The sequence below is a fragment of the Tyto alba genome, unplaced genomic scaffold, assembly GCF_018691265.1.
Source record: "Tyto alba isolate M040663 unplaced genomic scaffold, T.alba_DEE_v4.0 Super-Scaffold_19, whole genome shotgun sequence".
NCBI lineage: Eukaryota > Metazoa > Chordata > Aves > Strigiformes > Tytonidae > Tyto > Tyto alba.
Window position 1 is genome coordinate 11,717,065 of NW_024881281.1, and position 25,906 is coordinate 11,742,970.

The 25,906-nt window shown below is 55.0% G+C and overlaps 1 protein-coding gene across 1 annotated transcript in view; it reads left to right on the top strand.

Annotated features, from left to right (window-relative positions):
• CUX1 (cut like homeobox 1) overlaps window positions 1-21,335 on the top strand; it is a 284,376-nt gene extending 263,041 nt beyond the window's left edge. Inside the window, exons 15-23 of the mRNA XM_033004042.2 lie at window positions 8,367-8,503; window positions 8,982-9,048; window positions 10,197-10,309; window positions 10,941-11,057; window positions 13,377-13,460; window positions 13,965-14,021; window positions 17,038-17,118; window positions 19,034-19,098; window positions 19,597-21,335. Coding sequence (XP_032859933.2) covers window positions 8,367-8,503; window positions 8,982-9,048; window positions 10,197-10,309; window positions 10,941-11,057; window positions 13,377-13,460; window positions 13,965-14,021; window positions 17,038-17,118; window positions 19,034-19,098; window positions 19,597-19,657 — 782 coding nt within the window. The 3' untranslated portion in view covers window positions 19,658-21,335. The remainder of the gene's footprint in view (window positions 1-8,366; window positions 8,504-8,981; window positions 9,049-10,196; window positions 10,310-10,940; window positions 11,058-13,376; window positions 13,461-13,964; window positions 14,022-17,037; window positions 17,119-19,033; window positions 19,099-19,596) is intronic.
• The last annotated feature ends 4,571 nt before the right edge of the window (window positions 21,336-25,906 follow it).

A 25,906-nucleotide genomic window follows, 5' to 3' on the forward strand; every position in this document is an offset into this window, starting at 1 on the left:
ACATTTATTTACATCACCTCCTGCAGTACATATTTAATATATTTGTCCTACCAGGCTGTAAGCTCATGCGGTGTGTGCCTCCTCGGAGGCTGTTTCCTGCTGCTGAGGGTATGTTCAGCACAGCACGAGGAGTTTTGGAGGGCCAGGCTGGAATTTTGCCACGGTTCTGGCCCAGAAAGTCCAGCTGGTTGTCCTGGAGAGCAGGGATGGGGCTGGGCTCTCCCAGCTGCCGCCGGGATCCGGCCGGTGCCGCGTAGCACTTTGCCCAAGTCAGTGTTCGTGTCCGATGTGTGTCTTTGCCATCTCTAACTTGGAGCAGTTCTGCAGGAGTGGGGGGGCAATACTCTTCGAAATGTATCATAAATGCTATTTAATGCCTGCATTTCTTTATAAATGCGTGTTTTCTGCTTTTGAAACCTTTGTGACAGGTTGTTCCACGTGATGTAAAGGTTCTATGTTTAACACTTCTTTTTTTTCCGCTACTTTTTAATGAGTGGTCAAACTGTTGATTGCTATTAATGGCATTATCTTGTATGATTTGACCCTAATCATTTTAAGCTTGATACTAAAAATCTACACTTTTAAAGTGCTATGACTCAAGTTGATTAATTTATATATTTATAACCTGCCCTTTTCTTTAGGTATGGTGGTATCGGCACTGGACTACTAATATCACACACATGGTCATAAGCAAAAGATGCATGATACTTGGGAAAGCACAGACCTGGCACAGGAGGAGCTGGCGAGGGTCCATTGTAGCTCAGAAGCATGCACTGAGAATAAAACCAGACTGTCCTCTCAAGCCTAAATCTTCAGAAGTTTATTTTTGGGAAACTAGAAAGGCAACCAAACCCACAAGGATGTCAGGAACAGATACTCGTGGTCTTCCATGGAGATAGTTGGATCTTATGTGATAGCTCCATTGGTAGCCCTTCAAAAGGATGCTGAAAACCACCTTTTCAGAAGAAGGGTGTGCTGTGTGTTCCCACAGACCCTTACTGGGCAGCACTGGGGCATACCTGTATGTCACCATGGCTCCTGCTGGTAACTAGCCGCTTCTGGAGCTACATGCTGTAGCAAGGGTGAGGTTTTACGCAGGAAATATTACAGGCATTTGCTGAGTTAAGGTGAGAAATCCTTGTTTGTTGTATCCTTAGGTGCAGGAATAAGTTAGCACCTGGCGAGCACCTCGGTGCTGCAGGTACTGGCCGTGGGCCCGCTCCTGCCCCACGGTCAGCGAGAGGCAGTTTGTCTCGCAGTGGGACAGGAGGTATTTTTTCACGTGGCGTGTTGTTCCCGCCAGGTAAGAACGTACTGTGAGCAGCTGACGTGGTGCTTTCGGGCCCTGCTTTCCGTTTTGAAATGCTATCATTTTCTTCTAAGGATTTCTGTTTTAATGGAAGTGGTGAAGAAATTGTGTACTTGCCAACTGAGGGCTTCAGAAAACATGATTTGATTACAGTAGAGTGTTTTATTTTCTTTTTGCTACAAGCTATGGGAAACTGATAAGAAAATTCAAGCTGTTTTCTTGAACTCTTCCTAGTTACCCATGTAATTATCTTAGTACCCTTGGAAGTAATCCGTTCTTCTATGAAATCTTTATCCTTACAGGGTGAATTTATTAAGCAGTACTGCGTTTCTTTGCTGGGGGCGGTTTATTTTGGAGTAGTTGAGCCAAGAGGAAAGGGAAGGAGAAATCCTTCAAACCTTCCCTTCCCAGCAGGCCCTCAAAATGTGAAAAGAGAGGGGGGAAAAGGAGGGGAGGGAGCAGAAATCTTACCCGCACCTCTGCCGGCAGCTGGCAGAGGAGCACAGAGAGCCGGGTAGGGAGGGGCTGCAGGGCGGGCAGCCCTCGCTGCCGCTCCATCGCTCGTTTTGCTCTTCCCCAAGGCCTCTCTCGTGGCTGGGTCTAAGGACACTGATGAAAAGGGCTGCAGGGGACTCGACGAAGGATGCTCGTGTGTTGTAATGAGCGTGGCAGCTGTGGCGAGAGGTCTCTGCCCTGTGCTCCTAACCTTTGGTCACTCGGGCGGACGAAGTCTCAAATTTTGTCCTCAGGGCGTTGGATGTGATCTGGTTCCTCCTGTCTCTATTGTTTCTTGTCTTTTTGACAGCACAAGAAAATAAAAATGAGAAAGGTTGTTTTTGCTGCCTTCACTGGTGCCAGTCCCAGCCCTTGCCATCTAGGACTGCCCATCTTCTACACACATCCCTGCAGGATGCCACTTGATGTTTTCTCCTGCAGCCTCTGTCTCTAGAGTGCCTCATCACTTCATTCTAGGAGCTTTTCCAGGACTGGTAACTATGGCTAAAGACTAGGTAGATTGTGCCAGGAGTTGCAGACGGCTTTGTGAGATGTCATTCCTTTCTTTTCATTGTCTGCTTTCTTTTTTCACCCTTTTAGAAAGCTTGCAGAAGGTCTGATCGGAGAGTAATCTCATGGCAGGTACAGAGGTGATAAACAAGGACAGCCTCATTGCTACCCTTAAGAAAAGCTGCAGGCTGAGATGATTCCCAGACTAACATAATCCAGGCATTTTGGCTACTCGGGTGCTCTCAGAACTGACAGACCTTTCCTCCCTACATGGAGATTTCTAGAGAGGTTGCTTTAAAATGTCCCAAAAGCCCAGTTCTTGGGCGACTTCTGTGGTGTTGGTGGAATTTCTGGAGCACTTGATCTCCAACATATTTATTCACTCTGGGGAGATTCCTGGAAGAATATACACCCTTTGGGTGATGGTGATTTTTCATTGCCTTATGTGAGGTGAAGTGGACCTCAGCAGATGGCTCAGCTGGGCTTCTGCACTGCAGCCGGCTCTTCAGCCTTTACCTCTGAACAGATCTGCACCTCAGAGGACTCTGCTAGATTTGAGACAGGGCTCTGATGCCTTGTAGGAAATAAATGTTCAATCATTCCCTGCCTGTTTCTCAGCCTACTGACAGCTCACAGCAAGTGTGGCTCCAAGGAAAAGGCTTTGCATAAAGTTAAGACAGACTGAGTGACTCCCACGCACCCCTGGGCCGTGCAGAAAGGCTGTCCCACACCCTGAAAAGGTCAAGACAGAACGAGAACCACTAAGATGTACCACACTAAAAGGCCTTTGACAACCTTCCTGTTGTGGGAAGGGTTTGGGACCAGATCTTTCTTCCTTGGCATCTTCATAGACAAAAAAGAGGACAGAGAAAATCACCTGGTTCATCCAGGATTGAATCTGCAGTGTATGGACCGTGCCCCCTCCCTCCCTTCAGCTACAAAGCACAGAGTCAAGTCACCTCCCTTTGATTCTCCTGGAAGGGGAGAAGGACTTTGGGCAGTAACAGTACTGTCTTTTTCAAACTTCCTTAAAAGCTAAATGCCAAGTATTCCAAGAGCCTGAAATTGCGCCTCAGTTTATGTATAAACCTGAGAGCTCTGGCATCACGTAGAACCAGAGGTAAGACTCTGTTGGCTTGAAGAGGCTCGTGGGAGAGAGATGCCAAAAAGCCTTAGCACTTATTTCTGCGTGGGGAAGAGCGACGATTTCAACTTCTAAGCTGTTAGTGACAGCAACCCAGTCATTAACCGGAGTGGCCCAACATAGGGAAAGGGGAACAAGTTGGAAAAATCAAAGGGCCCATGGCAAACTCAGTTTCCTGCTTCTTCCTTTGGCTCCCGCTCCTCGTCCTGGCGCGCTCAAACACCAGTGTTTGTGTTGAGCAAGTCTCCAGCTTTGTGCCTGGGTTTCTCAGCCTTCATGTCAAGGTGCTCCAAGTTATCTTACCATCATCTTCCTTCCAGTCAATAAAATAGTCTTAAAACCTTTGAAGTAGTGGGTTTCAATGCACTCCAGTTGACTTCTGAGAGGATAGTTTTTCAAAGAAAGCTCCTAGCATGCCACATCACTTCTCTGCTTGTTTTCTTATTTTTTTACAGTTATGTAAATCCAAGGAGGCCAGACAGTAATGGAGGGAGATTAAAAAGTTACCATAGGGCAAATCAGGGTGTGAACTTGCAGAGCGTCAGCTAATTTGCAGTAACTGCCCACGTGTGTGCTCCTACCCTGCAGATCCCTTCAGCAATACCACTTACCTCTCATTTCCTTCGGGCTCGGAGGATACACATGAGCAGTTACTCCACTCTCATGGATGTGTAGCAAGTTACAGCCTATCTCACCCCAAGGTGATTTATTCATCTGTCTGCATCCTCAGTAATCAAGCCACCATCTTATGGAGAGATTGCCTCTCATTTATTTATGTCTGGCCTTATAACTTCAAACTAAGTTGCTAGTATGTCTTAATTTTCTCCATCTGTGAAAACAGATGCTGTTTATTTTGGATGATTTGCCAAGGGAGTCCAATTGCTGGGGCTTGTTACAGGAGTCAAAGTTGCTGTTGCTCCGTGACAGCGCTGGGCTGGCTGTCTCGCAGGGGCTCCCGATGAGCCCCTGCGTCTGCTGGGCACGGTGCTCCCCACAAAGGTGCGTGTGGAGCCCGGGGCTCCGGGACTTTTTTCCTTCGATATTCCCTATGTGGATTTTAACTTGCAGTTTTGGAGGAGCGTGAGAGCGACGTGGCTATCCACAATGAAAGAAGCGTGAGATTCATTTAAATCTTTTATTCGCAACTTAGGACCATTTTGTTTCTTCTCCGTGCGATACCCTTGCGTCTCACCACATGGCCCGTCCGCACGGACACTTTACATTTTTTCAGAAACATGCATCCCATGGCAATGTCATCCCTGGCTGTGCTCCTCAGGCACTGCCTTGGAGGTATATTCAGGCTTCCCAGGACAGACATCTTTTTTACTGCATACTGTTGGAGCAGATGCTCTTTCTAACCACTCAGTTTTGGGTAAGATAGGATACTTTCCGAGAGCCTTACCAATTTTGTTCTTCCTGATGGATGACCAGTCTTTTGCAAAGTGGTGGGTTCCATGCAGAGGGCCTCATCCCCCTCCCCACTCATGTTGGGCATTTCATCAGACCACACGTCCAGCGGTAAAGACTTGAAGATTTGGTCAGTCATACAGGGTGTGTGGCAAGAGGCTTGTGGCTGATCGTTGTCCTAAAAGGTGCTTCTCTTCAAGGCCAGGACTCCCCAGGAGGGTCTGGCTGTGGTGGTGAGGTGCTAGCCCAAGTTCAGTGGTTGGCAGCCACAGTTCAGTGGCTGCACTGGGGACTTGCTCGTCACCCCGTGTTTGTTGCAGGTGGTTTCTGCCCGACTCCTGGGAGCCTGTCAGCAGAAACTTTCTTCAGTGACCAATGTGTTATTGGCCAACCAGGCCAGATGAAAGCTCGGGGATTTAGGAACAGTGTCATGGGGAATTTGAATTAAGAAAACCCTGATCGAGGAGAGTTCACTCAGCCAGTTGCTATCTAGGAGCTTCACAAGTGCCTCATGCAAAACTCCATAGCCCAGCTCCCACCTGCTCTGCCGCCTTCCCAAGGACTCCCAGGAAAGCAGAAGATATTTTCAGTGGTACTCCAGTCTCAGCTTCTTGTTTTCTGTGTATCAGACGAGGAAAAACCAGACTGTCTTTGCCAAGCAGCACTGCAGTGTGGCACCAGACCAGGCAGGTGACTTCTGACAGCGTTCGGTTGCCCACTTGTTGAATTTCACCACTTTCTTCATGGCAATGTCAGGCCTGGCTTCTCCATTGCCTCAAAAGTCAGGGAGGACAGAGTTTGAGGCTAAGGATTTAAAGGTTTAAAATCCCAGTTTCCCCAGGGCTTCACCTTCTTTGTCCCATTATCTTCTGCAGTATCTCTCTGTCTTCTGCAGCTTTTGAGGTATTTGCACATCTGAGGGGTCAGAGCAAAGGCTCTCCAGCACAGCAGCTTAGAGAAGACAAAGGCAGATATTCTTTTGCTCAATCTCAACTTTTTAACTGACCTGCCTTCCTGGGAGAGCTGTCCTCCCGCTGCTGGAGATGAAGAGTTGCTGGCAGAGAAGTGATGAGCTCACAGGTGGCCACTGCCCCTTTGAAAAAAGGAAGTTATGATTAAAAAAAAAAAAAAAATACACCAAAAAACAACTGTGGAAAGAGATACTGAAGGGGAGATGAGAGAGAAGCTCCATGCATTTTGGTTGCTTTCAGTGTCAGACACGGTTCCAGTCTTTTCTGTTTCATGGACAGTGTGTAGAAGACTGGCTAACGCCGAGGCAGTGAAACACAAGGGAAGGAAGTTTTTCTTTAAAACTGGGAGATGTATTTCTTTGGCGACCCTTTTTTCTCCTATGCAAACTGAGCAAAAAAAGACCCTTCAGGAGAGAAACTCAAGAGCTGGGGCTCGGACCTCCTTCGGCAGGATGCCAAAGCTCAGTTTTGCAGAGGTTTTGGGGGCAGGGTGGGAGGCAGGGAGCGTGTCCTCTGCTCTGCTCCTGGCGCGGGGCAGCCCCGACACGCCGGCAGCAGCATCAGGCCCTTTGCACGATGATCGGGGCTGCCTTGTGCAGAATCGGGCCCCCCAGCCCATGTTTGGCTAGTAATAGCTGCCCAATTACATTTTAATGCAATTTAAAGAGACAGCCAATTAAATAATTAACCATAGGGAAGAGCTTTTCTTCTTTCCAAATCTTGTTAATGCAAATATTTTGCAGCAGGCCACCCATGTTTTGGGAGCAGGCAGCGGTTCCCCATTTCTTGAGAAACACTGACCTCCAGTGGGACTGCACTTCTATAGCAACAGCTCCTGGCTCTTTCCTGAGGCTTTTATTTGGGGCCTGTAAAATGCAAATAGGCAGGGGAGAAAAAAAAAAAAAAAATCCATGCATTGTGTCTGAAGCATGTGTTACCCTGCAGGCAGGCTTGGTCCCTGACAAATAACATAGGAATTGCATTTCTGACAAAAAGGGAGGGAATTCGCACCAGCAAAGCCCCTGCTTTGTGGGAAAGCAGCGTTGGCTCTGGGTATGACTTCCTTCGAGCCCCCGTCGCTGCTGCCCTGAGTTCAACCCTCCCAGCCAGGCTCTGCAGGGCATTGAGCCCTGTGCAAGGAGCCCCCCTCCCCAGCCAGTTTTGGGGTGCATGGGGCGGCTCCCAGCCCGGCAGGACTGGGTGGGCTGGAATTGAGCTGCACACACTTTGCACCTCTCGTCTGCAGCGAGGGCAGGAGCCCCCACGGGCGCAGCAGCCTGCCCTCGCCTCTCCCCCGGCGCGGCTGCTTCCCAGGCAGCTTTTGCATTTCTTGCTCCCTGGCTGTCGATAAATGAGGATTTTTTTTTGCCTTCCAGCCGTCTGGAATTTAGGGGAATAATTACAACGGGAATTATCAGGGAGGGACTGGAACAGCTGGGACCTGAGCTTTCACCCACCTGGAAATCCAGGCACAGAGGGATGTATCCTGCATCCCTGCGGCAGAGAGGCTGGCGGTGCAAAATGCAGAGTCTGAACCTTGATCTGAGCAGTTTTTCCAGCCAGGCAGAGGCCCAGAGGTTGCTGGCAGCAAGGGAGAAAGGTGAAACAAGTAGATTTCTGCTGCAGGACAGGGCTCCTGCTCGCTGATGCTGTGTTTCAGGATGGATTTGCAAACAGAGCAAGCAGCTTGCCCTGCGGTGCTGGTCCTGTGCCTCTTGCTGTAGCTGTGTTTTGGCCCCGACGCATCTCTGGTTGTTTCACATCTGGGCTGGGGTTATACGAGGGCAACGAGAGGCTTTTGTTTTGCTCCTGGAGCATTCCAGCGAGCGCCTGTTGTGGTTTAGGGTGTGGGTTTTACTCTGGGGGGGCAACTGGAAAGGGGGCTTGTTTGTCAAAAATCGGCTGAGCTGGGCTGCCGGGGGCTGCACAGCCTCACCCAGGGCCCGGGGTCAGGATTGATCCCACCTGAGCCCCTCCTGGGAGACGTCCCCCCACCCCACTCCAACCCCCCGTGGCAGTTGTCCGCCCCGTGTGTGCTTGTCCCAGCGCCCGCAGCCGGGGACCTGCTGCCCGGAGCCTCCTCCATCACGTTTCTGTGCAGCCCAGATAGAGGGATGAGTTCGTGGGCTCAGCCCCCCCCCTTATCCCTCACCAGGTCCCCCCACTCTGCCCAGCCAGGTACCCCTGGGGCACCAGAAGTATCTTGCTGATGCATTTGAAGCGGTCATGCCGGTGCACGCAGCCGCCTGCTCGCATTGCTCCGGCACTGGGACGGGGCACGCGTCCTGCCCGGGGACAGCAGCCCACCCCGGGGCATCGCCAAGGTGGGGCTGGGCCCCTGGGCCCCTTTGCCTGGAGCAGGGCAGGGATTGCTGCCGCGGTCCCCACCTCTGCCCCAAAAATAAGGAGAAAACACAGTTGCCACCTGTGAGTTGGCTTTGGTGCTCCAGGTGGGGCCTTTTGGTGTCCGCTTGGCAAAACTTGGGGTTTTGGGCCACCCCTGGGTGACGGCCCCGGCTCTGTTTTCCAGTGCGCTGTGCGGAGCTGCAGATCCAGCTGACGGAGGCCGTGTCCACGCTGGCTGGCCAAAAGGAGCTCATCGCCAAGCTGGAGCACGACCTCAGCACCATCCAGGCCCTGACCTCCATCCATCGCCCCGATGCAGAGGTGAGCCCGACCCACGGCACTCGGCTCCCGGCAGCAGGCAGGGACCGCTCAAAACGGCCCCGGGGGTTGGCTGTCACCGGTGGAGGGGTGAACGGCAGGCACGAGGGTTGTTTTATCACCTCCTCTTTTTTCCTTCTCCTTTTTTTCCCCTCCTTTTGCTTTCTTTCTCACGCCTCACCCCGCAGAGTGTTGTACCGTGCCCGTGCGGTGGGATGGTGGTGGTGTGGGAGGGGGTGGTGGCACTGGAATCCAGTGACCAGCCAGCCCTTCTTCCCAGGAAAGGCTGGGATTTAAGGGTTGAACACCAGCCTCTCCAGGTTGTCTCGGGCTTGATCCTTGCAGAGTGCCTGTTTGTCAGCAATGCTTCCCACGAGGCTGCAGGGGCCAGGGCAGTACCAGGGCCCAGGAGGGGTTTGCTTTGACCAGGCACCTTCGGGTGGGTGGGAAACGCTTAATCCCTTCTGCTTGTGCTGCCCAGGGTGCGGCCATCCCCAGCCTGGAGAAGATACCTGAGCCCATCAAGGAGGCCACGGCGCTGTTTTACGGTGAGAGGCGGGCGCAGAGCTGGAGCCAAGGTGCTGGTGGGGACGGTCCTGGTGCCATGGGCAGGGCGGTCACCTCTCCAGGGACGGTGGCATGAGGATGCTCCTAAGCAGGCACAGCCATCGCTTGCTCGGCGTGTCCAGTGACAGGTTTTCTGTGCTCAGCAGGGTCTGACGGGTCTCTGGGCACATCCCGGGCCTGGCTCGGTGCCGCTCCGGTGAACCCAGGCTGAACCAAACACCCTGCACTTTACCTCCTGCTCTTTCCACACCGAAACCCCCTCCAGAGCCAACGAGCTAAATATTTCCTTTACATTGGCTCCTGTGCTGAGGTCTACAGGAGAAAATGAATCAAACAAATAACGACACTTGTCTCCTCTGGAAGAAAACCTACTTCCTTTACTTCTTTTTGTTTTGTGTTTTTTTTGTTTTGAAAGGTTTTGAAAACACACGATAAACAATATCACAGCAACAGTCCCACCAAGCCAAACAACCTGCAGCCACCCAGCCTGCGCTATGAATAGCTCCTCTGTGCAGCCGGTTGAGTCACGGCCTTGGGGATATGTTTCTCTTTGGCCGTGGATGCCTCCCGCTGCCGGGAAGGCTGAGTGGGGAGGGATGGCCACAGCTGCCTGAGCACCAGCAGAGCCCCATCGTGGGGGGGCAGCTGCATGAGGCACCCACGAAATGGGGTTCCTGGGCATGGCAAGGTGGTGACGGCTGCGGGCGAGCAGCCCCTGCTTTGCTGGAGTGGCTGAAAGAGGAGAAAGTACAAAATGGGGGTGGTGGTCTTGTGAGGGAGGGAAGGGGAGAGATGGGTACGTGGAGGGAGGGGGGCCAGTTGTGGCACTGGGTCTTAGAAGCCACGAGGCAGAGTCTGGCAGGGACGGGGAGGGTCGGGGTCATGGGAAGGCAGCCACGGGTTGCACCAAATAATGCAATTGGTTGTCCCTGGGGAGTCCATTCACAGGATAAGTCCTAAAAAAAAAAAAAAAGTATAAAAACTAGTCCATGCTGTAATAGCTGTGCAAATGAGTTTATCTGCCTGGGTAGCCCTGAGGTCCCGTAGTGTCGGAGGGGGAACCTCGAGCCCTCGGGGCTGGGTGGTGGGCATCTGCTGGGTGGTGTCTCATGCCAAACCTTGTCCACAGGTCACCCACCGTCCCCCAGCACCTCGTTCCCCGAGGGGCAGGTGGATTCGCTCCTCTCCATCATCTCCAGCCAGAGGGAACGCTTCCGGGCCAGGAACCAGGAGCTGGAGGGGGTACGTCGGGTTGGGGGGGGGGGCTGCAGGACCTGCAGCCTAGAGCTGGCTGATTTAATGACCCGCAGAGAATTTATTATCAGCACGACACAGGCAGTGCCACTGCAAGCAAGAGAAAAATATATTCTGCTGTTAGGAGGACCAAAGCCTCCCCACGCCCATCGCTGTTGCTCCAGTTCAAGGACAGGTCCAAAGCCCTGGCGCCTCGCAGGCTGGCTTGGCCGTCTGGCACGGCGTTTTGGGGGTGCCACGGAAAAAGCACATTGGGAATGTGGTTTGAGGTAAAAACCCAATAGCTCTGTAAATTGAAGTAGAGCTCAAAATAACCTCTTCAAAGCCGTCAGGTTGGCTTTGCACCTCCCCTGGGGGCCAGGTCTTGGCCCAAAGGCTCCCGCAGCCACCTCGGCTGCCCTGGCCATGGCGGGGTCAGGTTCGTTAATGGTTCGGGACTGGGGGCCCAGTTCAGCAGCAGCTGGGGCAATTTTAATTCAAAGGCAGGGGATTTTAATTACTGAGAGGGGACTGAACCCCAGCTGGATGCACCAATCAACCCCGCTTCTGCCTCCCACCCAGCTAGATGCTGTCCCCCCCCAGCCTCGCTGCTAAGGGCCCCCTTGCTCCCCCCATGCAGGAGAACCGCATGATGCAGCACACGGTGCACGCCCTGCAGAGCGAGCTGGACAACCTGAGAGCCGACAACATCAAGCTCTACGAGAAGATCAAGTTCCTGCAGAGCTACCCTGGCCAGGTGAGTGGCTGGCTGGCTGGCTGTCCTCCGGCCAGGTTCACACAGACGGGGCCCAAACACAAACCATCACCCTGTGTGTACAGGAGCAATGGGGAAATTGCACGTTACCTGCATGTACCTTTCATGAAAGTTAGAAAATTGGAGCTAACTGAAGTGAAGAGGGGAGCAGTGCTCTGTTTAGAGGAGCAGAAACCCAGCCTCTCTGCTGGGAAGGTAGTTTTTAACTGTGTTGAAGGGTATCTGGCATCTTTGATGCCAGAAGCTCAAATTTCTTTCCTGAAAGAGCTGCTACAAACCCCTTTGATGCTCACTGCTGGCAGCGTGATGCTCCAGCAGGCAACTCATGGACGCTCCTGCCTGGCCAGGCAGCAAGCAGTTAAATGGGGACCTCCAGCGATAAATCTCTGCAGCTAGAGCCTGAAAAATAATTCATCCTGTCATACCTACTCTCATTCCCCACCACCCTGAATTTCTTGTGGCCAGCAGAGAGAGCTGCTTGGCTTCCCGTTCTCTAGGGCAACCAGGGCCCATCCCCAAAAGAGCAGAAACCAGCCCCAAACCAGCCCTGTAACCCCGGCAATGCCAGGAGGGGCTGGGGAGGGAGGCCAAGACTTTGCTGTGTGGTGTCACTCGAGGGGGGTTTCATCCCTGGAAATCCCTGGGGCTTTTGCAAGCAGGGTCAGGCAGCCCCCCGGGGAGCTTTCGTTTGCAACCACTTCCTCAGTTGGAGCTGGGCTACCACGACCTCAGGCTTTCCTTGTAACTGCAAAAGTGACAGTAACCGAGGCAGGGACATTGGTTTGAACGCTGGCTGCTGGCCCTGCCTGCTGCCTGCCATCCTCCCCCGAAGCTGCTGCCTTTCCAAGCTGGCTGGACCGAGTCCATTTTATTGCCGGGTATTTTAATAGCATTTGGGGATGGGAACTCCTGCAGCTGTGAAGGACCTTATTTGGTTCTTTTATTTATGTCTCAGTGTTGACGCTGGGTTGGCCCCTCTGACATTTTTGCCCGTTTCTCCCGTGGAAGATCATACCCATGTTTATCTGCTGCCACAAGGCAACCCCTGAATGCCATTCACATGATCTAAAGAGCAGAAGCCTTCGATGCCGCAGCACGGGGGATTGCATAATTCACCACCTAATCGGGCATGTGACACGTTAAAAATAATCATCAAAGATCATTCAATAAGGCCAGGCTATAGTGAATTCATCGCCCCTAAATTGGGAGCTGGTCTCATCGCTGGCTTCTGACGGCGGGGTGACCCAGGGATCGTATTGCAGCGCGTAAGGGCACATTTGCTAAAGGTCTGCGTGCAGTGGGGTTCACCCGCGGTGAAACGGAGCCGCCGGCCAGCGTGCTGGGCTGGCAGGGCAGGACAACCAGCAGCACGTAGTGATGGGTCCAGAAAGACCTCGGTAAATGTCAGCATCACCGTGGTGGCAGGGCAGAGCTGGAGAGGCGCGGTGCTGCGGGAGGGGGGTGGAACAGCAACCAGGGTCCCTGAGCGAGGGACGTGCAGCCCACGCAGCCAGGAGCCAGGGCTCACACCAGACTGTCCCCGTGCCTGGTGACAGCACGTGGTGCCGTTTCCAGGCTGGTTTTGGGTAGGAACGATGTGGAATCCACAGTTCTCGCGACCTACTGAGGTAGCGTCGGCGGAAGGAGGAGCAGGGATGAGCAGGGTGCGTGAGCACCCTCGGGGCTCGCTGCTGCCGTTCCTCCAGCACTCTCTGTGAGGCTGCATGAGGGGAACCTCTCCCTGGAAAAGTTTAAAACCCAGCCTGTCCGAACCAACCTAAATCTTTCACTTTGTTCAAGGAGTTTCCTTCACTTTCCTTGCACTTTGCTCAGCTAATAACAGCTGTATGTTTAAACAATTATTTCCTCCACCTAAACCGCTGTCTCCCTCCTACCTGGCCCAGCAGTGAAGGAATTCAGAGCGGGATTTGCACTAGGCCAGGTGTCTCCAGGTGACCTCTCTGGGGTGACACAGATGGCTGTTATTTCATGGAAAAGGCAAAAAATAGGGAGACAAAGGTGGAGTCCCCTCAGAAGAAAGGGCTTTTTTAAACAGCTCCTGTTTGTGCTTCTCCTTTCTGAAGGGGACAGATGCCGTCAGCCCCGCGGATCAGCTCTGGGCTGTGCTGCTCCATCCTTTGGGGGTCATTCCTTCCAAATGAGCGGCTCGGGGGGAATGGGGGGCGGGGGGGGAGCTCTGGCCCTGTGCTGGGTGTCCATACACCGCTTGCCCCGGGGAGGGATAGGTACAGGCAGCTACGCCAGCCCCCGCTGGCTCTCACCGTGGCTTTGCTCCCGCAGGGCGGCAGCAGGGACGACACCGAGCAGCGCTACTCCTCCCAGTACGAGGAGCGCCTGGACCCCTTCTCCTCCTTCAGCAGGAAGGTACGAAAAGCCCCCAGCACCCTCCCTCCACATCAGCCTCTCCTTCTGCCACGGGGTCCTTGCCTCCCGCAGCCGGGGTAGGACTCGGCCGGCCCCGTTTCGGCGTCGCAGAGCAGGACTTGGCCCGGCACAGGGCGGGAAGAGGCTTTGCAGCGAGCTGCGCTCCGTGAGCAGGTTGTTTTGCTCGCAGCAAGGTGGGCCGAGCATGTCATCAAAGGGAAGGAGCAGTCAGAAAATGAAACCTCTCAGGGTAATTATTTCGTTGCCCAGATGAAATCCAGAGACAGCACTCTGAAAGCATAAAACACACTCAAGTGCCACTCACTTTAAAAAATAAAAAATAAAAAAAGGCATTGCACGTACATGATGGCCCCTATGGCTGCGTATATGGGGGGGAGAGGGAGGGTTGAAGCATCCCGAGGCACAAAGCTCCTTCCCTGATTTTCAAACCCTAAATCAGCCCACTGAGCCTCAAAATCAGCTTCTTGTACTGTTTACTTGCAGGAACGCCAGCGGAAGTACCTGAGCCTCAGTCCCTGGGATAAAGCCACGCTGAGCATGGTGAGTGGGCTGCACCCACTGTGCCACAGTGGGTGACGAGAGGATTTTAGCCCAGTGCCTGCACTGGGAACGCTGCTGCTGAGCTTGGCCCTGGGTGGGGGACAGACCCCGCTCCCGCTCCCCCGGGCAGGGACACAGACCATGGTGGGGCCTCGCTGGGGCTCGGTTTAGGAGAACTTGCTTTCCTCCTTTCCCCTTTCCTTCCCTTTCCCCCCACTCCATCCCACGGCATTCCGGGGGGTGCTGGCCGGAGCAGGGGACCCAGCCCCAACCCGGCCAGCGATGCCACAGCCCAGGCCACTACAGGGTCAGGGCACGGCCCGGGAGCTCGGGGACTGCAGGTGTCTCAGAGGGTCGGCACGAACCGCTGTGTCCCCCCGGCCCTGCCCGCGGCTCCCCGGGGCTGCGCTGGGCTGCGGGAAGCACCTCTGCTCCGCTTTGTACCGGGGCTGGGGGGCTCAGCGCTGCACCCCCGGCCGGGGGCTGGCCTGGGGGCAAAGCCTCTCTGTGCACAGCATGCAGTCGGGGTGAACTGAGCCCGACTCCCCGTCGGACACTCGCCCAGGGGGGTACCAGGGCCCCGCTCCAGGGCAGACACTCAGCCTCGCACAGCGCAGCATCCTCGGGCTCACAGGCATTTCTCATCGCATTCTCCAGAAAAAAACCCTCCTCCTGAGCCCTGGACATTCCTGCTCTGGTTCCTCCTTCCAAATCGGGGAAGATATGGGGGAGCTGCTGGTGTCTGCAGCAGCAGAGGGTCCTCGCTCGAGCCGTGGCGGGCAGGAGGGCTGCTGCTGCCATCTCTTAGGGATGGATGATGCTTTCCAAGCTAAAAATGTTCTTGAGATCTGACTTATATTCGTGACACTAGCAGCAGGCTCAGCATCAGGTTTTGGCTGAGTTAACCCCCAGCTCTCCGGCGTAACAGAGGTTAATGTGGGACCGCTGGTCTGCAACAGCCACAGAATACAGAAATATCTTGTAATAAAGGCAAAGTTGTCATTTGCATAAAAACCAAGCAAATGCCAACATGAATATGGATTGGGTGGCGTGCCAGCACCACGGAGAATTAATGAAAGGCATTTACAAAAAAACTGACTTGGGGGAGTTATTCCCTGGGAATATTTAAGAACATAATCTTGTTTGTTACAGCAGCCTCCGCCATGGCCGTGAATAGCAAAGAAGATTTCAGCCCAGAATTGGTTTGGTGGGAGATCTGTGGGCTTTAATGCCAGCTTTGGAAGCCCGTGTGGTGTTTGGGGAATGTGCTTATGTCCATAATGAATCCCTAGCTTTTACAGCAGGAATAAAAAGTTGCTATGTAGGAAGGTGGGATCCGTCCTTCGTAAACTGCTTTTCTAGGCTGTGGTTACTCCTGACTTTGGCTCTTTTGATGTGATGGACATGAAGGTTTTCCCATCGGGACCCCAGTGTCCTGGGCCAGAGGGGCTCGGACATCGTCAGGGTCTGGCTGCTGTTCAGTGGCCTCTCCAAAATGAGGGGTTGGAGCATGACACAGCTCAGCCCCACTGGGTTTCTGGTACCCAGTGAGCTCGGACATCTCTGTGGGCTGGCACAGGACTGGCAAAGGTGGAGGGTAAATCTTTCAGGATAGACCTTGCAGAGCCAGAGAAATGGGGAAACTTTCAGGCCAGGGTACTAGTGAGGTTTTGAAGATGCCCAAGAAATTTTGTTTGCAGTTGCTCTCCAAAATCCCCCAGGGCATTGCCCATCTGGCAGTCCCTACTTTGGGGGTGCTTTGCTTTAGCCCAGCAGCGCTGCGCGCCCTCCCGAGGGCCCGGTGCTCCCTGATGCTCCTCCACGTGTGGCCCCTCGTGCCATGGTACCCCACAGTGCCTGAGAGCTCACGCTCAAGGGTGAGCAAGGCGGTGGTGAAGACCTTCCCTTTAAATGCCATTATCTGTGACAAGTAGGAAGGGCAGAGGGACAAGCTGTGGGACCCCAGGGACCTGCCCAGACCACCAGGTCCAGCCCTGAGCCTCCCCAGTGCAGCGGGAAGGGCTGTTACCGGGGAAAGCAGTCAGGGGTCTGGCACGCAGCCCCCCTAAAATCAATAGCCCAGAAGCCACAGGCATCCCTGAGAGCTTTTATTTTCCAAGGTGCTCGCCCATCGCTGCAGCCTGGCAGAGGGTGTACATGGCTCTCAGCAAGCACACAGCCTCGCCGCTGCCAAAACTGGGTGCTCCACACCGCACCAAATCCCGGTTTACTGGCTCTTTGCTGCTGCTGGGCCCAGAGCCACGGCACGGGACCGTGGTTGCTTTAGGCTGGGCTGGCTGGAGGCTCACAGGGAGGGATGCCAGGAGCTGGAGGAGCATACAAACCCCAGGGCGCAGAGTGGTCACCCCTGAAACATGCCGGGGCGTTGGGGAGGCTGCCCCATCGCCGCAGGTCTGGCTACGAAATCATCCCCCCGGGTCGTTCCTGGGGTCCCGCCGCGGAGCTGGGGGGCAGGCGGGGCCGTCGGGAACACCGGCACAGCGCTCGCTCGGCTGCCCTGCCGAGGAGGCGGCGAGGGGACGCAGCAAATCACAGGTTCTTTGAGCTCATGGATTAAAAATGCGCGAGACTTAATTACTGCCAGGGTTTGTCTCTGGAGCGGCGCTGAGCTGCAGGCAGGGACTGAGTCAGGGCTGGCGTGGGGGGAGCGAGCAGAGCCAATGGAGGAAGCTGGCGTAAAGGTGGCGCAGAATGAACCCCCAAGAGAGTTTTCAGTGGAGGGAGCCCCGTGGTTTTCAGCCCTGAATTCACCTCGATTTGGGCAATTTTGGGCAGAGAGCAGAGGCGCTTGTGGCAGTGACCTGGAAGGAGAGCGGCTGCTCGGAGATGGGCACAGATGGGTGGCGAAGCATCCCATCTCACATGCATGTTTATGTAGGGTCTAGCACAACAGGGCCTTGATCTCACCCAGGGTCTCTCTGAGCCCGTGTATGGGGAGGGCTGGTTTCTGCTGACCCACATTAAAACGGGATTTTCCATCCTGTTCTTGCTGCAGGGGCGGCTCATCCTGTCCAACAAGACAGCTCGTACTATTGCCTTCTTCTACACCTTGTTCCTGCACTGCCTTGTCTTCCTGGTAAGTGCAGGGGCCACGGGGTGGGTGGGTACCCCAATAAAATGTCAGCGAGCACCCCATCCAGGGACAGGTTTTGCATTTTTAAAATATTATGCCAAGCGAGTGCGTTGCAGCTGGTCTATCACCAGCTCCCGAGGCGCAGGGCGGCTGGGAGCGTGGGCAGCAGGGCTCAGGGGGGACACGTACGTGCCAATAAATATCCCCCTTGGCTTTGCGGGGTGGGAATGGCCACCCTCGGGTGGGCACGGGCTTGCCCGAGGGCAGGAGCTGGAAGCTGTCTGTGGCATTGTGTCACGCCTGGAAACAGCCGTGGGGCCGCGGTGCCACCGTGCCGGGAGCTCAGACGGGGTTCAGCCTGTTTGCATGCAGGGCTGGTTCGCCATCCCTGCACACAGGCGAGCAAGCCCTCCGCTCCTCAGGCAGCAGAGTTTTGATTCATTATTGCGAAGCTAATACCGTAAGCAGTTTTAAGAATAAAACACATCCCCATGACCCCACACTGCCTGTTTCTAGACCATATGCGATTCCACCTTCCTATTTCTGGGTCCATCCCTGAACCCCCTGCACGGTGGAGCTCGGTTACGTTCACGGCCTCTCCAGGCGATGAGCTCTGGCTCTGCATTACACTGTGCGAGCTCTGGCTCTCCCCGTGTTTCTTACTTGCCCTGTGGCTCTGTTTTTCTCTAGTTTTCAAATTTCCCCGACTTTACATTAGGGTTGGACGTAGAGAAGCAGTAGTAGAGACGGCTTGGTTAGGAATAGAGGCTTGAGCCAGCCCAGATCCCCTGGGAGTCAGTTGTGGTGAAAACTCCTCCTATATCCTTGCTCAGTTTCTGTGAGTTTATTTATCATTTCAGGGGAAAAGAAACCAAACAAATCATCAATAATTAAATGATGAAACAAGAAGAAAGACAAATCAGTACAATATTTCTATCCTGATCTTCTCAAAGTAAAACTGATTTTGTGTTATTTTGGTGAGGGAAGGAGCAAATAAAATAAAAAGTTCAACATCATTAAACTTTAAAGCTCTAACCTAAAAAAAAAAAAAAAAAAAAAAAAGTAAAATTCATAAATATTACATGGCTGGAATGATCTTACTTCACCTAGGCACAAAAGGGCCTGAAATCCACCTGAAATCCAGCACCCAGCACTGCCTGGGCTGGGCACGCACCGTGTGTCCGGCCGGGGACTGGACAAACCCCCGACCCCTCTGTCCCCGCGGTGGGAGCAAAGTCTTTGCCTCTAAACCTGGCAGGCAGCACAGCCTTCACCCCTTCCCGGCTGCTGCCTTCTGCCTGCTGTGATTTCAGTTAACCCTAATTTGGAGGCCCACTGAAGGGTGTTTGTGGAATTAGAGTATTTCCCTGGTGACAAGATAACGAGGGGCTTGCAAATCCCCGAGGCTTTAATGCATCCGCCTGGGGCAGGAGGGCTTCTCCCTCTTTCCAAAACCTCCCCGCCTCCTTGGACCACAGCTTTGAAATGGAAACCCAACGGTATGAAAGGAAAAAGGAACCAAACCAAGCGCTGACCTTCCTGAAGCCTGTGCCAAAGCAATGTCTCCATTCGTGTGCGACCTTGAGGGTGCCTGCCTTGCCCCAAACCACCGCGGCTGCGGCAGCACTGCCCCAGCAAAAATAACCCCCTGGAAAAGGTCATCCTGACCGTCCTGAGAGCAACCCCCTGAAACACACACCGAGCTTCCCCACACTGGTAACGCAAGGCTGCAAAACCAGTTTTACCCAGAGCATCGCTTTAGGTCCCACAAAATCCACAGGCGCCTGCAAAACACTGCAGGGGAGATTTTGCCGGTGGCCGCAGGGATGGGATGGCACAGTGGCAACACGGGCTGCTGCAAGGGCGGGCAGAGATGGGCAGGCAAAAGCAGAGCTGATTGCGTTTCTGATTTTTGCAGGTGCTCTACAAAACGGCCTGGAGCGAGAGCGTGGGAAGGGACTGCGCCGCATACTGCGCTAAGAAGTGGGTGTGAGGCCAGGCTGGGTCAGCCCGGCCCCGGGAGCATCGTCCGCCTGGGTTCGGTGGATGGAGCGTGGTGGTTTGCAGCAGATTTTTTAGGCACCACTTGGTGCACCTCTGTCCTGCAAATGAGGGCGGTTAATTGGGTTTTAAACCCTTAACCCAATAAAGACGGGGGGGGGGGGGGGGGGGGAGAAAAGGTGCATGGAGCAAGGCGACCGCCTGTCTTCAGTCGGGTGTTTTCCAAATCCCTTCCCGTGAGTGGTTCTTGCCCGGTGGGGAAGCCTGCTAAAGCCAAACGTGAGCCTGGAGAGCAGGACTGTGCCCGTGGTCCCTCGACTCCGGTTGCCCTGAGCAGCTCCCAGGCGCCGCTGCCCGTGGCCGGGGGAAGCGCGGTGCTAATTATTGCGGGTGGCACTCGGAAACGAAGCGGCTCCTCCTCGGCCGCCAAAGCGCTTGGACCCTTGCTGCGAGCTAACGTGGCCTGTGCCCTTTCCCCAGGTACGCTGACCACGTCCACAAGTTCCACAAGAACGGAGACGCGGGCGACATGTGGCAGTGACGGCTGGAGGCGGCCCCGCTGGCACCGGCTCCCCTGTCACCCCCCCCCCCGGCAGGATCTGTCCCTGCGCTCCCCGCCAGCCGCTTCGCTGTAGCTTTGCTTGTTGCTTCGTAGAGTGGAGGCAGTGATCCCTCCCCGCTCCCACCCTTGGCAATCAAAAAGCCTCAGCTCACAGAAAGTCATTCTGCAGGGCACGGCATCGCCAGCCTTCCCTCCCCAAAGGAGGCCACAGGGGTGCCCGTGTCCTCCTGATGTCCCAGAGCACTCAGTCTTTACCAAAATACATGGAAAATGCAAAATAAGAGGTACTCCTCTCAGGTGCGCTCTCTCTTTCCATCCTGTTTCGAGTTCAGTGCAACATTAGGTAGGCTAAATTTACCCAGAAATGGGGGGGGAAAAAAAACCTCCCCAACTTGCATTTTCAAGTGTCGTGTTATTTGATAATTCCTATTTTGCTCCAGTTTATCGAATTATCAGAAGGCAAGCAGTCCTGCCAGGCTCTGACAGAGCACAGGAGAGCAGCAGATAGAACTCGGCCATCCCCAAAGACGGGGCTGTTCAGCGCGTCGCCTTCTCGCTGCCTCTCAAGTCAGACGGAGCTGTAGCTCCGCCCGGCATCACCCCGCTGAGCGCCAGCGGGCGCTTCTCTTGGCCCAAAGCCATCAGCTTGAAAACAGCCCGGCTAGTTGGGACTTAATGGGCACGGAGGGAGGTGTTGCTGGTCAGGGCTGATCTCACTGGGATGCTCTGGACCCTCTCCTCGCTGTTTCTGCGGAGCATTGGTGCAAGGACTTTGCCTAGTCCGAGGCGGTACCTGCCCATACGGAGCTTTACTTCCCTTGTAGCTGATCTGCTCAACGTCTGACCCTTTTAGGAAACTGCAAGTCAAATCAAGCATTTGCTGGTGGCGGGTTTGCTGGGTGATTTGGGTTGATTTGGGGAGAAAGAGGATGATAGGAGAGGCTCTGATTAAGGGAGCGGGTCCTGGCACCCCCTGTTCCTGCCTCGGCTCTTTGTGACCGCGTGGTGCGTGAGGATATTAGCTTGTTAGTGTGGTCCTCAATTAAAATTCCCCTCCGAAGATAGAAGAATATTGCTGCTTCCAATTAATATTTCATTGCAGATTCAGATCTATTCACATTCATGCTGCTGGGAAGCCAAGGCCTCTAACAGAGCGTGCAGGCAGCGATAGGCTTCACATCTGCCACAGGCAGCCCAGATTTATTTATAGGAGCTGTGGCCCGCGGCAAAATGTAAAATACTCATAAATCGAAGGGAAAGAGAAACCCCGAGGGACCGACCTGCACCTGTCCCGCTCGGCGCGGGGTAAACCGAGCCCGTCCGGAAGGGAGGCACCCGCGGGGCGAGATGCCAGCGAGGGGCTGGGGGGTGATGCTGCCGTATGCCGGGGACCTCCTCCTAAACGAGTCGGCTTCGGACGTGGAGGAGATGAGCTTTTCCTGTCTGAAATCAGTAGCTTGGAAACGTGATCTGGGGAAGGGTGGGATGCTTGTTGAGGCTTTGTTGGGAAGGTTAAATTTGCTTTTTTTAGAAGCTGTGTGTGGTGTCTTGGAATTGCAAAACTTCTGCAGCTATTCACACTTGTACTCTTCATAAATGACTTAAAATGGATGAGTTCTGCGGGACAAGTGATAAAATAAACTTAGACATGCATTGACTGGGTTGCTTTTGTGCTTTGCTTCCTTCTTTTTTTTTTTTTTTTTTTTTTTTGACTTTTGATATTAAACAACTGAGAAATGTCCTGCTCGAATCCAAGGGCAGAGAGTGCAGCCAATTTTAGAAACCCATTACAGCAGCTAAAGGCAGCGATGCCTCGCAGCGCCAGGGAGGGCAGGACCTCTCTCCCCGTGCGCTGGAGCCGGCGTCCCAGCTGCCAGCGAATCCCGGCGTCCCGCGGGCCGGGCGAAAGGCTCCCAGCGAAGGAGGGACCACGGGAACCCAGGCAGCCTCCAAACCCAGAAATATTCTGCATATCCCCACGCGGCTGTTGGTGAAGGCACTCGGGTTGAATGGTGTAAATCTGCCTGGCTAATTTTGGAGGAGCTGGTCATGATCCCCTCTTCCCTCATCCTTTTTTAATTTTTTGCTTGTCCAGCCCCAGGGAGCCCCAGCAGCCCCAGCCTGGGGCGGGGGAGGGACAGGCTGCTTTGCAGGCTCTGACCTTGGGTTTTAGCCACAGCTTCCTTCAGCTGAACCCAGTGCCAGGGGGCCTGGGGAGAGCCAGGAGCTGTGCCCCCCACTGCGGGGGGCCGAAGGGCAGAGGGCTGTGCCAGAGGTTTTGCAGCCCCACTGCGATGCCCAGGTCTTACTGGTCCTCTGGCCCTGGAGCTGCCGAGCATTTGTCCCTTTGGAAGACCTTCCATGCAAATTAAAAAAATGAAAACTTAACCAATTTGTCCCCAAATCCCTCCTGGGGAGGGCAGAGGTTAGATGCGAGGTGTTGTTCCCTCTTCTAATCTCACCAGTTTGCAGCTTCCAGCAACTCCCACTGCCACGGCGTGCCCAGCGTCTCCTGCCTTCCCCCGGCACGGGGCTGCGCACCCCTGGGGCACGGCAGCGAGCGCCGGCCACGCTCAGGGTGACGCACCGCTTGCTCGCCTCAGCCCCGGAGATCCTACGGCAGCCGAGGGACGTCTGAGTGTCTCGGAGAGCAAACAACTGCCGCTCCCGAGAGCCTGGCTTTGGCTGCCAAAACCCTCTGACCGGAGGCAGGGAAAGCCCGAACCGGGGAGGGCTCTCGGGTCACCGCCTGCCTGCGGCTGGCCGGCACCTCGGCCAAGTTTTTGGAGCTGCTTTCTAGAGACGTGCTGGAGGTGAAGGGCTCGAGCAGAGCCGGGGGGTTGCAGAGCCCCGGGGGAAGCGTTGTCCTTCCGGACAGAGCAGCATGCACTGGAACAGCCGGTGAGATGCTCGTGCAGCATGAAACAGAAATCTAAATCTGCGGGTTTGGTGCCCTGCATGTGGCAGGGTGTCCTTGGGTGGATGGGCACCAGGAGATGTCTCTTCCAGCCCCCCCAACACCTCTTGACACCCCTCGGCCAAGCTTGGCAAGGCCAGGGAAAGGGCAGGGCACAGCGCAGCATCGCTGGCAGCACGGCGCTCAAACCCTCCTTCCCCTCCAAACCCCAAAGCAGCGGGTCAATTAAAGGAAGCAGGAGCCCCAACCTCGAGCAAGAGCTATGCAACAGCTCACGGCGCGCGGGGTTTGCCACAGGCGGGACAAACAGCCCCGTGCCCGGCGGAGAGCAGGAGCGGGGTTTGGGGTACAGCGACTCGTCGTGCCCTGCCTGGCCCTTCAGCAGTTCCCCCCAAAACGCAGGAGTGCCTGCCCGCGGCCCCCAGCAGCACGTGCGTGGGCTGGGGCCGGCTCGGCGGCGAGAAAGAGCCACGGCGTGGCCCGTGGCTCCGGCCCCGGCGGGCGGTGGCTGCACCCGCAGCTCCGCAGGGGCCGCGGTGCCCCCGCATCCCCCCACCACCGTGGGTCAGCCCCTTCCCCGCCGCTCCCGGGGCACCCCTACGGACCCACGCCCCTACCTGCGCATGCCCCTATAGACCCACGCCCCTATAGATGCACGCCCGTACAGACCAACACCCCTGTGCCCACCCTGACCCCCCAGCACCCCCTGGGCCCCATTTTTGGCCCAGTTTGGAGGGCAGCCCCAAAGCACCCCACAGCCCAGCCCTTGCTGGATCCCTGCCTTTTTTAAGAGGGAGATGGGATGTGATTTTTTTGCTAATTTGATTTGAAAGCCCCTTTTATCCCCGAGTGACTCGAAAGAAAAGGATTCCGATGACCCCTTGCCCTACCTCGCTGATTTAAATTTGATTATGGGAAGCAATTTTAATTACCATCGACAGATATTAGGAAAGATAAATACAGGAAAACCTGCGCTTTTTATATCCATTTAACCCGTGAATCTTCCATCCCACCTCAGAGACCCAGGCTGAATTTCAGGGTGTGGTGGAGGTTTATATGGTAATAAAAGGCTCCTGGGGAAGCCCGGCTGGCTAATGAGATAACAGGCTGCTCACATCTGGGTCACAAGTTCAGTTTTTGCCGCGGGCGGAGGAGACGGGAGAGAAATCACTGCCAGGACTCGGCCCATCTGTCTCGCTTTTCAGCGGCAGCGCACACCCCAGCTGGCGCCCGGGCAGGGGAGGGCGGCGAGGGCCCGATCCAGCTCCAGCTCCAGCCCCGCACCCTCTCCACCACCGGGTGCCCTGGCAGCCCAGTCGCTGCGTGTCCATGCGCGGGGGGAGCGGGGTGATGCGGCGGCATTTGCAGGGCAAGCTGCAGCAGCAATTATTGCAGCGCTATAAAAGAAAAATAATACCATTTTTCTAAAGGTGTCCGGCCGGGCATCTCATCCCTCCGGTCTGGTTCCTGGTGGCAACAGGTCTCCAGAAGCCACTAAGGCGCAGGCAGCAAACGTGTTTGCCCCCGCTCTGCAAATGGAAAAGCGAGATCGATAGGGTTTGAGCGGAGCTGAATGAAGCAGAGCCAGCGCCTGGCGTGCAGGATGCGAGCGAGACTCCCCCGCCGGCAGGAAAGAGCTTCACAAACACAAACACACGCAGAGCCAGCACCAGGAGAAACGCGCCCGGTACTACGGGTTATTTTAAGTTCAGGGTGTACCCAGTAAATGCAGCAGATAAACAGATCACAGGGCTGGGCGTTCACAGGGTCCGTCGCGTCAGGTCAGTGCACGGACACAGCCCGTATGGAAAAAAAGGGGACAAGATATAAAGGGATCGGGTATCTGGAGGCAGGAGCCTGATCAGCCTGGCCATAGGGATCGATTTGTATTTATTTTTGGAAGAGCGGCTCTAATTATCCACAGTAAGCAGGCAGGGAAATGGTGGTGGATCTCCACCACTTGATGCCTTTAAATCAAGGCTGAACGTCTGGCTCGAAGACATGCTCCGGTTCAGCCGGGAGTTACGGCCACGCGGCAGGAATTATCGGCCAAGGGCGCAGGGCGAGCACCACGGCTTTACACCCTATGAACCAACATCCCTCTCATTTCTGTCCTAAGAGCCAGGGCTGCTGGTTTTAGAGGGGTTGTTTTCAAAATGACAGCAGGGTTTGAACGCCAGCAGCTCCTTGGGCCAGGCTGCATTTGCCATGATGCTCTTCCCATGCGGTTCTCCCCGGCTGGGAGACCCTGTCCCGTGCGAGAGGTGACAGCAGCCAGCGGAGGGACGTGGGGGGCACGTGGGAATTGCAGGTGGGGTTATCTCCAAATTGCAATGGTGGGGTGGCAGCTTGCCCTGCTGCAGCAGAGCTGGGCATCCCCGCTGCGAGCCCTGATAATACAGGAACCCTGCTAACCCTGTTAGTAGAGGAGCCCTGTTATTAAGCCAGATTTCGGGCAAGGAGGGCAAAAGCGAAGGCAGGCTCCTCTGCGCGGCCGTGCTGGAAGGTGCTGGCTGGTAATAACTGTTTTATTGCTTCCTGTTGTGTTAGACATCTGATGGCAAGCCGGGGCCGAAAGCTGGTGCAGCATATGGAGCAGCCCCCCCCACCCCACCCCCCCCCCCCATCCTCCCCCTCTGCCTTATTTACAGAGTCTCCCTGGAGATGGGCCTCGCAGGCTTTTCCAGCTCGGAGAGGAAGCGGAAAAATATTTACCTCGCTCCCCCCACCCCCAAAAGTCTGTTCTCATTAAGGCAGGAAAAACGTAAACGAGGCGCATAAGGTGGAAATGTGCTGCCGCGGTGGGCACCGGGAGCGTGCCGGGGCCGGGGATGCCGAAGGGGCCGTGGGCAGGGACCAGGGGGTCCCTGCTCCCCACAGGGACATTAGCCTGTGCCGGGGGTGGGGGGGCTCAGCCAAATCTCAGCCCTTCATTTTCCACCTCTGCCTTTGGGGAGGGGGGGGGGGGGGGGGTGCACGCTGGGGGTGGCACAAGGACATTTAGGCATCCCACTGTCCCCCCGTTATGCCTGCAGCCCCGCAGGGGGGCTTGCAAAGCCCTTCCCAGGAGAGGGGCCCAGGGCAGTGCCCACCCCCAGGCTTTGCTTTGGCAGCGTGACAATTTGCAATGCCGGAGTGGGCAAGGAAAGGCTGCACCTCTAAAACATCATGGGTATTCTTTTATTCCTTATTTATGCTTTTTTTAACATTGATCAGTGCAGGACAGATGCCCGTGAGCTGCCAACCCCACAACATGCTGGTGTGAGGGTCTCCCCTGGTGCTTGCATTGCAACGGAGGAAAAAAAAAAAAA